Genomic DNA, 13,912 nt, shown 5'->3' with positions numbered 1-13,912 from the left:
ACACTAATTTTAGCCCCACATAATAATTTGGCATGAGGTATTTTTTTTTTTTCTTATTGTTGTTGTATAAACTTTCGGCGGATGCCGCATGAAGATATCTCGTAGAATTGGCCACACATAGTTTAAACATAAATCCGCCCGATAGATGACACGACCACGACCTCCTCCTGCCTGCCTGCCTGCCTGCCTTCTGATCCCCATCCCCCAAAAAAAAAAATTTTTTCTTGGTGATTTTTGCGCGGATAATTTTTTTCTTTTTCGTTATTTCTTCCATCAATTAAACTTTTAATAATATTTAATCTAATCTAGATCTCTCTCTATATTTTTTTTTTTTTTTTTTCACTTTTTTTTCACTTTTTCTTATACTACAACAGATTAGTTTGATTATCATCACTCGTTCCCTTTATCTTCCTCCCCTTTATCAAGCTCAATCTAAGTATTTAATGACTCAATCAGATCTAAATCAACTGGACTCTGTTAGTCCCCAATTATCATCATTTGCTACCGACCCAACAGATCAAGAAAAAAAATTAACTGAATTCAATGATGATAATAAATCAGTGACATCTAAAGATGAAGATACCAAAATGTCAAGAAACTTCTCGACATTACAAATTGTTACTATTGGATTTGGTCTTACAAATTCATGGTTGGGTATTCTGTCAACACTTATATTGTCTATATCTTCCCTTGGTCCCTTACTTGTTGTCTATGGTATTTTGATTGTTGCTAGTGTATCTGTTTGTATTGCTGTTACTCTTGGAGAAATGGCCCTGGCTATGCCATCAGCTGGTGGTCAATATGTCTGGGCTAGAGTATTGGCACCAAAAAAATATTCATCATTTTTAGCTTATATAACTGGTTCTATATCATGGGGTGGTGCTATTTTCACCACGGCATCAATGAATCTTGCTGTTGCTTATCAAGTTTTGGGATTTTGGAATATGACTCATCCAGATCATGTCAATCAAAAATGGGAAGTATTTATTATTTATAATATTCTTAATTGGATTTTATTTTTTTTCAATATTTGGCATCGATTTTTACCAATGATTGGTGATAGTGTTTTCGGGATTTCTTTAACTTCATATTGTATTATTCTTATTACAGTTTTAGTTTGTGCTAGAGGTCATTATCAAGATGCTAAATTCGTTTTCGTTCATGCAGTAAATAACACTGGTTGGCCATCAAAAGGGATTGCATTTATTGTTGGATTAGTTAATCCGGCTTGGGCATTCTCATGTTTAGATAGTGTCACTCATTTAAGTGAAGAAACTGCTCATCCGGAACGTGATGTACCAAGAGCTGTTTTATCAACTGTGGGGATTGGATTTGTCACTTCATTTACTTTTTCTATTGCCATGTTTTTCTGCATTAGAAATTTAGAAGAAATCATGAATTCAGCAACTGGTTTCCCCATGTTGGACATTTTTTATCAAGCTTTAGGTTCTACAAAAGTCGGGGCCATTTGTTTGGGTTCATTAATTACTTTGGTTGCTACTGGTTGTACTTTATCTTGTATCATTTATCAACTGAGACTTCTTTTTTCATTCCTGCGTGATAATGGTATGCCACTCTCCAAATATTTATCAATCATTGATCCTAAAACTGGTGGTCCATTTTACGCTCATTTATTTTCTACTGTGATTGTATCTGTGGTATCAGTATTGGTATTTTCTGATGCTGCTCTTCAAGCTACGGCCTTAGCGTGTGTTTCATTCCTTCTTATTGCTTATCTGATTCCAACAATTTGTTTACTTGCCAGAAGGCGTCAAATTCGTCATGGTCCATTTTGGTTAGGGAAAATTGGTGTGTTTTGTAATTTTGTTCTTTTGGCTTGGTGTATATTTGCCGTGGTATTTTTCAGTTTCCCAGCTAATTACCCAGTTACCGCTGAAGGAATGAATTATTTCTGTGTTGTTTTAGTGGTATACATTATTTGTATGCTTGGATATTGGTGGTTCCCAATTAAAAAATATGCTTGTAAATATAATTTCAGAGGAGGTAATTTGAATCAAGAAGAAGTTGAATTCCCAGATGTTTGCTTAACTAAATGGTAAACCTTGAAGGTTGATATCTGAAGCAGTGGTGGTGGTACTAGTAGTTTCTTTTTTTATTATTATTATTATTATTCAGCATAAACTTTGTATATTTATTCATTTAATTTTTAGGACATTTATATATTTGCATAAGATTTCATCAACTGAAATCGAAAATAAAAAAATGATTTAAACATGGAAAAGGTGGGCACTTCTTGTAGTTGAAGTTAAAGTGTTGAGAACTTGATACTTTCAATCAAGAGGAAAGTTACCAACACCCTGCAACAGAGATTAGACCCTTGAACACAAACTTCTCCATAAAACGATAATCTAGATATTCAAGTAGCTTGTCTTTAAGAAAGATAAGCAAGAAAAGTGGTAACTGTCAAAAGCTACCAAGTCAGAGCTTAAGACTCTTCGGATCCCCCAAATAAATTCATAATACGAACCCAATTGATTTTCCTCTTTATCGGGACTATCTACTTCGGAGAAATGACACTTGCATCTATAATGTGACCCCCCACAAAACAATAAAAATTAGAAAGCACGCGACATTTTGAAATATATCCAGTCTCTATTAAACGAAACAAAATGAAACGATACTGCTTTATGCAAAGCATTACGTAACGCGTTCTGCGTAGGTATTAATTTTTTTTTTTTCTTAATTATACCATTCTGGAAATTAAATAAAATGGTTCGATAATTGATGGATATATGTAGAAGAAACAATTTAAAGTGAAGAAGACGCGGAAAATCCCGAAAAATGACAAAAGATAAGTTTCTGTAGTATTTCTAGTGTCTCATTCGTTAACATAGATACATACCCTCCACTTTTTCACACTATAATGATCTAAGGGTATAGAATAGAAAAGTGTTTTAACTTCTTGGTGAATAAAATGTGGAGAACGAGAGAGGGAGAAAGAAATGTATGAGCTCATTTAAAGTTTTAACTCTGATTGTGATTGTCGTGTAATTTGTCCTTCTTCTTCGCGGAGTTTTACCTCCGAAACCAACTGAGACATTAGAGAAAAAAAAAATTATGAGTGAGTGAGTGAATAATTCTTGTACCCCACGTTTCATTACAATTTTGAATCATCATCATTCATCATCATCAGTTGCATATATTTTTTATTGAAAATCACACACGCTTTTTTTTCAGAAAAGATTTTAATTCCTCGTTACTTGATAAGAACTCATGAAATAACTGTAATGGTCACTATGTTAGTATTCAAAAAAAACAGGGAATTGATTCTTTTTCTTGTCTAAATAGAATGTGAATGTATAAGAGAGTCTTTTTTTTTTGTAACGTTGCTTTAAATTGTTGGGAAAATTTTTTTATTGACCAATAGTAATTATTTCAATCCTAGTTTTTCCGATGAAGTCAAGCAAAAAGCAATTTTGAGTCATTTTTTTTTTTATTTATTGCGTATGTGCGTGCACAATTAATTGATTAACCGCAAAAACAAGAACAATTTGAAAACACACACCCATATGCAAAATGTATATGGGGTGTTTGGCAGTGGAACCACTACAATTTCCATCGTCGCCCCCAGATTGTCAAATGCCTAATATTGTATTAGGTGTGTGGTGGGGAAATAATGAGAAGATTTACAGGCTCTGGATTGAATTTATGAAACCATCTCGTATGTCCTTCTTTCTTCAATTTCTGTTGCAGGGGGTTTAATAAATAATAATAATATCATTACTTGATTCGGTTGTTTTAGAAATTAGTGTGTTTCAAACATGGAGCGGATCTCCTTTTAATCATTTGCTTCCAAACTTCTTCAAGTATTTGGGGGGGATTTACACTCAAATACACTCACTTTTTTTCTCTAATTCCTTCTTTGTTATAAATATCAATGACCACATTTTTTTTTTCCTATAAGATAAATGATACCACCCAATTAACAACCAATAAGTTGGAAAGGGAAGTGATATCTTTAATTCGATGTTAGCTTGCCAACAGTTACAAACCGTGATGGTTTTCAGCCAATTGCTTAGCATACATCCTCTTGAATGTTTCAGAATTATTTGCAGTTAAAAAATAAAAAAAAGAGGAAAGAAAAAGAGAAATTTAAATTTTATGGCAATACACGTCATTCAACTCCAAGTACAATTTCTTAAATAGACTTAAAAAATAATAAAATAAGTCTCGACAACGACAACTACTAAATATAAAAAACCCATTCAAATCAAGTCCAATAGGGTAATATAATCTGTATAAATTGAAATGGTAGTAGTGATGACGGTGGTATTGAAAATTCCCTCATCTATTAAAAATAAAACGAACGTGGTTTAGTTGCGGTAATTCTTTTTTAGTTATAGATATAGTAATAGTAATAGTAAAAGATATAGTAATAGTAATAGTACATATGTATAACAATAGGGCTAAGTAAAAAAACAAGTTGAATTAGAGTAAGTCGTGTACAATGTACCTATAATCTCTCATACTAAAATACTACTACTACTACACTTATTCACTCATTCAAACTCATACAAAAGAATAAGAAGTTGACTTGCTTCTTGAACGAAAAAAAAAACAACAACCCAAAAAAAGAAAAATAAAAAAAAGAGAAAAAGATTAATCTCCAATTAATTAATTTACAACAACCAAATAACTGCTCCCTCTACTCCCTTTTTTTATCCTTGTTTTTATTTCTTTCCATTTGTTATTTATATTCAACTAAACCAATACTACACAAACAGCTATACTTTTATATTATCTTAAAACTTTTCCTTTACTCAATCTCAGACTCAACTCAAACTACGGTGAAGTGAAGTGAAATAATATAGGGATTACAAATAACTTATATATTGGACAGAATTATTTCAAAAACCCCAATCTTATACGGAGTTTATACCTGTTGGCACATTTCAGTTATTCATATATACATACTTACATTCACTTATTCATTTATTCATTTTTTTTACTTGTTTTTTTTTCTTCCCACACACACATAACCCATCTTTATCGTTGTCGTTGTCGTTGGTATCAGTTATTCCTTTTATTTTTTTTTTCCTACTTAGAATCCCCGTTGTTTTATATTTATATTTATTAATCCCCCCTTTTTTTTATCATGTCGTTATCAGGAGAAGTGTTTTCAGGAGGAGCAACCACTTCTCAACATATCGAGGCACAAGATGATGACCATTTTGAAAATACAACCTTTAAATTGAAAAGAACTAGATCCATGGGTTTATTAGATGAATTTATCCCTGATAAACTAAAAGAACAAGATGGTAATAATTCAGAAGCAAATTCATCAACAACAGCTGCATCAACAACCAGCTCAGGAAACTTGGCAGCTATGGCAGCTATGGCATCACAAACAAATTCGTCATATGTTAACGAAACTCCAAGCAGTCAACATCATGAAACTATAGAATCCATATCTAATAACTCCGATGGCGATGTAACCCATTCATCAGATGTAGCGCCATCATCTACATCACCTGTCAATTCACCTTCACCAACTTCCTCACCAGCATTAGATTTAAAATCTCCAGAATTGTTGCCTCATGATGATACAGATTTAGCTGTTGAACCTTCACGTCATGTTGATTATTTATCCCACCAATGGGATGTTTCTGATATTTGGAAGTCTTGGCGATACGTTATTTCCAAAAGAAAAGATGTTGCTAATGCTGCAAGATTGGAAAATGCTTCATGGAGAACTTGGGCTCAAAGACGCTCTAATCTCAAGACTATAAGTCCAGAAGTGGTGAATTGGTCGAAAGATAGTGATGTCACTTGGCTTTATGGACCAATATTAAAAGATGATGACCATGTGAATAATGAAAATCACGACTCTGATGCTATTGAAACTACTGCTACTAGTTCTGTTGCCGGGGATATATCTATTGCCAAAAAATGTTCCAGTAAGAATGGACCTAAACCAATATTGAAAAAGAGAACAATGGAACAACTGATGATAAGTCATTCTAATTTATTAAAATTACAATTGGCAACACAAATACATCAAAAGAAAAGAGAACAAAAATTGAAACAACAAGAAGAATTGAAAAGACAACATCAATTGAATCATCCCGATGAATATTTTGATCCCGAAGCCCTTCTGAACAAATTAAACAGTCAATATAAGAATACAGCTCCTACTCATAACACTAGTGTGGCCAAATTACAAAGCTTGTTGAAAACTCCCAATTCTTCATCTTCTGCTAGTTTGAAAGATTTGATGAAAGATGAAGCCGTTGTTGTGCCTTCTTCAGAACAAATCAGTCACGATCAAAACCAAGAAGATGGTAATGTTTCTGGGGACGTTGAATCCAAAGGTGAAAGACACATACATTTTAATGACGAAGTGATGCAATGTATTGCCATTGATGTGTATTCAGATGATGAGCAACGATATGATTCTGATGAAGAAGATTATGATTCTGATGATGACGATGATGATTATTATGATCAATATGAACCATCTAATGACAGTCTAGCTCAAAGTCACCTATATGAAGGAGACGATGAATCCATTGAGGAAGCGGATGAAGAGGTAGAGGATGATGAAGATGGATCTGAAGATGAAGAAGACGATGAAGGGGGATTCTTTTTAAATGTGAAATCCAATTCCAATGCCCCAATAATTTTGGGCCAGCATTCAAGTGCATCAACTTCTACTCCAGTGGCACCATCTTTAAGTCGTCACACAGATATTACTGATGATACAGCATCAATATCTACCACCAACAGTAAATCTTATAAAACAATTCAATTATTACCTTCAACATCTATTAATTATGGTTCTGATGAATCTAGTGATGAGGCAAACCCTTATACGTCGAGTCTTTCTCATAATGTCAATAATGATATTAGTAGAGGTTATGATTATTATTATGATTACAACACTGTATACACATGTAATCCAAACAATTCAGTGTATGCATCTTATCAAAGTCCAGATGTTGTTGATGTTCCAGAAAATCTTGATATGGGATCCAATTTTGATTATGAATTTATTGAAAATAACGATAGTATCCCTGTAGTAGATACAACATTTGAGAATAATAGTACCATTAATAATATGCCAATTCTGTATAGTCTGCCGTCATCACCTTTATCAGTTGCTATTTCCGGTGGAGGTAAAAATTCTGGTGTCACTGTTAATTCCCCAAATTTCCCCATAGTTAATGTCAGCTCTAACCCACAACAACAACAACAATCACAAGCAAAACCAAAACTAAAGACAAAGGCATCTCCTTTCCAATTGAGTGATTCAGAAGATGATTCAAATAGTGATTCGGATGATGATGGTATTTCAGGATTATCAATAGGGACAAGAAGATCTAGTCAAGCTTTAGCTGAACTGGTATTTCAATCATCATTGACAAGCTCTACCCAAGAAACAGCACCACAACATTTCCCCGATACTAAAGAGGTTGAACCGGTTGCTGAACATGTTTCGAGTATTAACCCACGATATTCTTCGACTTCGATTTCTAAGCAACCTACAAGTTCAAGTTCACTTTCACAACTGTTTTTCGGGGGTGCTGGTGGGTTAAGTAGTACTGATAAAGAGTTGTCGAAACTGTTTTTAGGAGGATCAACGTCAGCATCAACATCAACATCAACATCGCATGATGAGAAAACTACTACTACTGATTCTTCAAGTACTGGGTTTTTCCAAGTACCAAATAGAGATTATACTCCTTCTCCAGATAATAATACTTTGACTCGTACATTATCTAATACATCCAAGAAATCTTCACCATTACCACCACAAACAACTTCAGAGAATGCATTCAGAGGTGATGGACAACAATCACAATCACAATCACAGTTGCCACTGCAACAACAGCTGCAACCACGACGGGGATTATTATTTGATGAAGAAGATTCTGAAGATTCTGAAGATGAAGGAATGGTTATTGGTGGTAAAAGAGAAGAAAAGAAATTACATGGACAAGGATATAATGCATTAAGTCAAGTTGCAGGTAGAAATGGTATCCATAGTCCAAGTCCACAATTTGGTAATGCTAGTGCACATCTTCAAGATCAAGATCAAGGTCATGAAAATGAACATGAACATGAACATGAAGAAAATCATAAGAATCTTGTTGGTCAAGCCAGAGGTTTAGCTAAACACTTCTTTGGATAAAAAAATGAAAAAGAAAAAGGGATGAATATATATCATTTCCTACTTTATATAATGGAAAAATGGAATTATAATGTTTTTTTTTGGCCATATGAAACCGTCAGTAATGAGTTTTGTTGTTATATACGAATTGTATTTTTATATATATATTATTATACATAAAATAAAAAATGATGAATTAGCAATAGTAGTAGTAGTAGTAGTAGTAGCAGTGGTTGAAATATTGATTTTCAATGATCATTATGACTTTTTCTTTCTATGTGTTGGGTAAACATCAAGGGGGGATACCAGAAACTAAGCAATATTGCATAACGTGGGTAGGTGGGGTGGAGTACCGTTGCAGTGTACATGTACTTGGTACTAAATGTGGTGGCAAATTATGTCATCGGTAGCAATGAAGTACTTCTTCTGGTCGGTTGGTCCCCTCTTTCTCGCTCGGCCTAAAAACTAAAAACAAAGCAACAACATCAAGAAGAAGAAGCAAGGAAGGAAAGAAGGAAAAAAAACAGGAAATCACGATTGTAAGAGATAAAAGAAACCGTTTTCTCTTCTTAACAATACAACTTTATCTTTAACTCCTTTTTAAAAGAATCCTATAAAGTCAAAAACTATTATTCAAAACTATTAAAATTATGGGTTGTGGAGAACTACTATCTGTTCCACTTGTATTTTTATCATTATTTTCTCATGAAAATGTCCCTGTTTTAAACACTGGCACAACAGATGATGATGGGAAATGTGAATTAATTGGGACATTTTCGTTAATGACTCAAGCCATATTAGGAATGTTATGTCTTTCTTCATTATTAATTAAAAGATTTTATGAATATCCCATACGACGAACTTGGCCAGTTTGGATATTTGATGTATCAAAACAATTGATTGGAGCATTAGGAGTTCATATATTTAATGTGATTTTATCAATGGTTAAAACTGCCCCTGAGATTTGGTCAACCCAGAACAACAACAACAGTAGCGATCCTGATGATGATAACACGAAAGATCCTTGTGATTGGTATTTTTTGAATATTGTTCTTGATTGTACTATTGGAGTATATATCTTATATCATGTATTTAAAACCATGAATAAAATATGTCGAGATTATTGGCATATTACACAGATTGAAAGTGGTGAATATGGACCAAATCCCAATAAACCATCAACTAAAGCATTCCTCAAGCAATTAATTGTTTATTTCACTTCTTTGATGATTACAAAAATTATATTATATGGATTAGTTGAATGTTTTGAAACGCAATTATTATGGTTTACATCTCATGTATTATTAATTTGGTTAAATGAATACCCTGATGAATTTGAAATTTTTATCGTGATGTTTATTGTCCCAATAATTATGAATTGTTTACAATTAATACTTATTGATAATTTTATTAGAAATCAAATGTGGATTAACATTAATAAACGAATGAGAATAGAATTTCCTAATTTTAGTGATGAAACAGAAAGTGTTCAACAACAAGATATTATCCAAGCACAAAGAGAAGAGGAAGAGGAAGAAGAACAAAGGAAATACCTTTTAATGAATGATAGTACTGAAGGTGGTAACAACAATCATAGTAGCAGTAGTAGTAATGATACTTTACTAGGAGAATCTCACAATAAAAACAATTATGGTTCTTATAATGATGTATAGAAAATACATATATACATATATAAATATATTATTAGAAACAAATATAAATAAATTTTATATCACTCTATGTACAAGAATTTAATGGTGATGGGGAAATAACTTCAAAACATATGTTTACCTAACATAAATAAACCTGGGGTAAGTGTTTTGTATAAGGTCCTATTTTAATTAATGGGATTTGGAGTGAATCCGTAACTTTTCATACATGAAGTATATTGATTAATAATCAGTTTACATTCTTCACTTTCTATACCTTTAAATAAAGTACATTCATCTCTTTTTTTTCTTTCTTCAATACAAACACAACATGGTTTTGGTTTGGATTCGGTTTGTTTGTTTTCAGAAGACATGTTAATTAATGAAAAGATATTGGTATCAGCAAATGGAGTAAAAGGTTTCTGGTTGAATAAGTAAAAGAAATACTTGAAAAGGAAGAATAATAACGAATAGGAAAAAAAAAAGTGGCGTTAAATTGTATTTTTCATGCTATGTGAAAATTTGTGTAATTCCGAACTTCCATTAGTAATAATAATAATAACTGATGACTATAGAAGAAGAAAAAATAAATTCAAAACCCGAAATCATACAAAGTAACGTGGAACATCTTAACAACAGCCTGTCTATATTCTTTGTTAATATAGCCGTGTAAAACACATCGCAATATAGACAACACTGAAATTATCACCATTTTCAAGAACTCATAAATCTGTGTACATCTAGTGCAGGTAGGTTTTTGTTGGTCTATGTAAAATTGTGCTGCTGCGTCAACATTCCTAAGAAACGGGTATTACATAATATGCATCGATAAACAAAGATTTTTGGTCCTTACCCATTGATTTTATATAAACAATTGTATCTCTGATAAGCTCTTTACACTGTACTGATCGAAATATCTTTATCAACTAATGTTGTGTGTGTAAATAGAAGTTTCTTCTAGTAAACCCTGTTGGTTGCCATAAATGTGTTGTAAAAAAATCAAAATCGGCAAAAAAAAGAGAAAAAAGAATCAACAACAAAGTTAACAGTGAGAATCAAAAACAAAAAAAAAACTACTTGACCAAAAACAGATTGGTGATTTACATACATACTATCTACACTTCCAATATGACTGATGATTCTTTGAATCTACCTAGTCGTGTTTCAATGGATGATAGTAGTATAAATTTGAATGATGATTTAGTGGTTCCTTCGGAAAACTCATCCAATTCAGTACTATCCAGCACCAGCAACGTCAATACCAGGACCCCCACCACTATCATAACCAATAACAACAACAACAACCATATTCACCGTGGACACAGACGTACTGGATCAGCAATTTCAACTAATTATAGAACTAGTATTGACAATGAAAGTTATATTCTGTCAGGGACTTTTTTCAATTTTGCAAACCTAGAGGATCAAAAAGATGATATATACTCGCCATTGGGTCCCAATTCCATTTATGCATTAACAATCGGATCAGATATTGCTAGAGCCAAACGTCATCGAGCTCCAAAAACAAATGTGACATTAATTGGAGGGGCTACTACTATATATCATGTAAATACACCTACAACGAAAGATATACCGCAAATTCAATTAGTCAAATTGAAAAATAAAGTTTCCAGCAAAGAATTGGATGAAAAATATGTGAAAAATATTGCTTCAGAGTATAAAAAGTTTGAATCAAGTTATAACCCTTTAACTGAAGATATATTACTGAAATTAGCTCAAAATGAACGTAAATCCAGCATTACTTCTTCTACTTCATCGTTACCATCGCCATCACCATCGTCTCCTACAACAATTGACAATCTAAAAGGGTTATCAACTCAATTAGACGCTATTCCTCAAGTTTTTCAAGAGCTGGATTTCCGGTTAGATGACCCCAGAGTGTTTAAACAAGTATTGAAAGGCACTACGCTAATGTTTGATGAAAATGATCCTAATCTGAGTATCACTAATAATACAGAATTACAAGAAAAGTTATCGGATTATTTGGATATTGTGGAAATGAATTTAGTAGATGAGATTGCTAAATCTTCTGATTCATTTTTCAGCACATTTGGAGATATTGAAAATATTCAAAAGAAATCAACCGAATGTGTTACCAATTATCACACTCTTATGAATAAGATTGATCAATTAGAGAAAAATCAATCACGTAAGGGTCTTGATATATTGCATAAAATGATTGAACGGAAAAATGTTGAAACTCTCGAACAGTCATTATTGCAAATACAGTACATAACATCATTATTTCAACTAGCTAACAAATCATTCACTCATGGTGATTATTCTAAAGGTTTGAATCAAATATCTGCCGTGGAAAATTTGTTAAAAGGGGTTGACCATGAGGATATTACTGATGAAGAAACCCAAAAAATATATCCAAAACTAAATCTTATTGATTTGTCATATTTGCCAGCATTTATTCATTTACAGAATGATTTGGCAACTCTTAAACGTGAATGTTCCAAAGGTTATATTGATGGGTTTGTTGAGTTATTAGTAGAAGACTTGAGACTGCATTTCAATAATGTTCCTGTCAAGGATACTTTGAACAGAATATATGTGAATAAAGATAAAACCAAGAAATACAACTCCAATCCAATTAATACCACTTATCTCAATTTTGATGAAACAACTAAAGCTACTTTGCGTGAATTCGTTAGTAATTTGGCCAAAGCAGGATCTTTATCACAAGCATATTCCAACTACCAATCAAAATTCATTACTGAAATCAAAGACATCATTAAACAAAATTTACCATTACAAAAACTGACAGATATGTCCAACACTTCATCACGAGCATCGCCAATTTCAAATGCGGAGCCAGTACCACCAAAACAATCAAATGCATTAAGTTCAAATATAAAAACATTAACACCCAAAGAGTTTGAAAACATGCTTTCCAAGACGTATGCACAACTTTCGGAATGCTTAAGAAGACTCACAGTGCATCAGAAATTATTATTGGATATTGCATTGACAAGTATTCCACCAACTAGTGACATAGACATTATGTCTTTGGATATTACTAATGCCATTCATAAGGCTATAGAATTGACTCAAATCAGATTAATGAAAGTTATTAATGTGCGACTGGAACAGACTGGTGATTTGCCAATTCCATTTTATTTCCGGTTATATTCTATTACATCGGCTTATTTACAAGAATGTGAAATGATTAATCCGGCATTTGCATTTAATGGTGCTGGGAATGTGTTGAGTGAATGGTTCAATAACCATGTCAATTATTTTGTTCATAGAGTTCATGTCAACTCTGTGAAAAGTATGATAAATGAATGTATGAAGGAAAATTGGAAAATCACTGATAAATCAGATTTATTTGCTCCTGCGCAAACTATTATCAATGAGTTTATCGGATATGGGGAGTATATTACCCTGAACGGATCATCTGGGTTTTCTGGAGATACATGGTTGAAAGATTTTGATTTTTATGAATCAGATGATCAAGAAAAGGATACGACTGAAGATAAAAATGGTGGTGAAGCACTGTCTCTGTCTGGGTCTGGGTCCGGTTCTGGGTCTGTATCTACTAAAAAGCTTACTATTGGGGAACAAGAGTTCCTGGTTCCTAGTTTGGTATTAAAAGCCTTGCCACACATTAAAGATTATCTTGTGATCAGTAAAGCATTCCCCAATTATACATCGACCATAGAAAATAATTTACTTACATATTTCAAGGACATGAATTCTAAGGCATCACAAGCTGTTCTTGGGGCAGGAGCTACCAAAACTGCTGGGTTGAAACACATAACAGTTACAAATATTTGTGTATGTTATTTGTTTCTTGAAGTCGTTATGAAAATTATGGATATACTTACTGTTTCTGAAGTGGATTTTGATGATGTTATGGGTAGTTATAAAGAACATCAAAATCAATTAGTTTTAAAAATTGGTATGATTGTTCGAGATCGTGGTGCTTCAGAGACAGTTGGAAAAATATTACATCGAGTTTTAGGTGATGAAAGAGCAGAAAGGATTATGTCTGAATTGGGTATAGGAACACCACAACCAGTATCTCAAGAATAGATTAGTTCATTTTATAGATATATCAGAACCCGATCTTATAATTATAAATATTTATTTATATATATAT

The 13,912-nt window shown here is 32.8% G+C and overlaps 5 protein-coding genes across 5 annotated transcripts; 4 read left to right on the top strand and 1 right to left on the bottom strand. All coding sequences in view use genetic code 12, as the record gives it.

The window, feature by feature from the left end:
- Nucleotides 1-443: 443 nt before the first annotated feature.
- Nucleotides 444-2,060, top strand: HNM1 (Hnm1p; the record flags this gene model as incomplete). The annotated part of the gene is made up of 1 exon (XM_714360.2): nucleotides 444-2,060. One exon carries the CDS (start codon nucleotides 444-446, stop codon nucleotides 2,058-2,060), a length of 1,617 nt encoding a protein of 538 aa, XP_719453.2.
- Nucleotides 2,061-5,116: 3,056 nt separating this feature from the next.
- Nucleotides 5,117-8,152, top strand: REG1 (protein phosphatase regulator; the record flags this gene model as incomplete). Its single annotated transcript, XM_714361.2, has 1 exon — nucleotides 5,117-8,152. The coding sequence occupies one exon, from the start codon at nucleotides 5,117-5,119 to the stop codon at nucleotides 8,150-8,152; it is 3,036 nt and encodes a 1,011-aa protein (XP_719454.2).
- Nucleotides 8,153-8,913: 761 nt separating this feature from the next.
- CAALFM_C201190CA (uncharacterized protein) lies at nucleotides 8,914-9,804 on the top strand (the record flags this gene model as incomplete). Its single annotated transcript, XM_714362.2, has 1 exon — nucleotides 8,914-9,804. One exon carries the CDS (start codon nucleotides 8,914-8,916, stop codon nucleotides 9,802-9,804), a length of 891 nt encoding a protein of 296 aa, XP_719455.2.
- Nucleotides 9,805-9,968: 164 nt separating this feature from the next.
- COX17 (copper metallochaperone) lies at nucleotides 9,969-10,154 on the bottom strand (the record flags this gene model as incomplete). The annotated part of the gene is made up of 1 exon (XM_019475201.1): nucleotides 9,969-10,154. One exon carries the CDS (start codon nucleotides 10,152-10,154, stop codon nucleotides 9,969-9,971), a length of 186 nt encoding a protein of 61 aa, XP_019330746.1.
- A 754-nt stretch (nucleotides 10,155-10,908) lies between these two features.
- On the top strand, nucleotides 10,909-13,845 carry CAALFM_C201170CA (uncharacterized protein; the record flags this gene model as incomplete). The annotated part of the gene is made up of 1 exon (XM_714363.2): nucleotides 10,909-13,845. The coding sequence occupies one exon, from the start codon at nucleotides 10,909-10,911 to the stop codon at nucleotides 13,843-13,845; it is 2,937 nt and encodes a 978-aa protein (XP_719456.2).
- Between the last annotated feature and the right edge of the window lie 67 nt (nucleotides 13,846-13,912).

This window comes from Candida albicans, chromosome 2 (genome assembly GCF_000182965.3).
Source record: "Candida albicans SC5314 chromosome 2, complete sequence".
Lineage (NCBI taxonomy): Eukaryota > Fungi > Ascomycota > Pichiomycetes > Serinales > Debaryomycetaceae > Candida > Candida albicans.
Note: the sequence above shows the minus strand (reverse complement) of the source record. Positions and strands in the feature narration are given on the sequence as shown.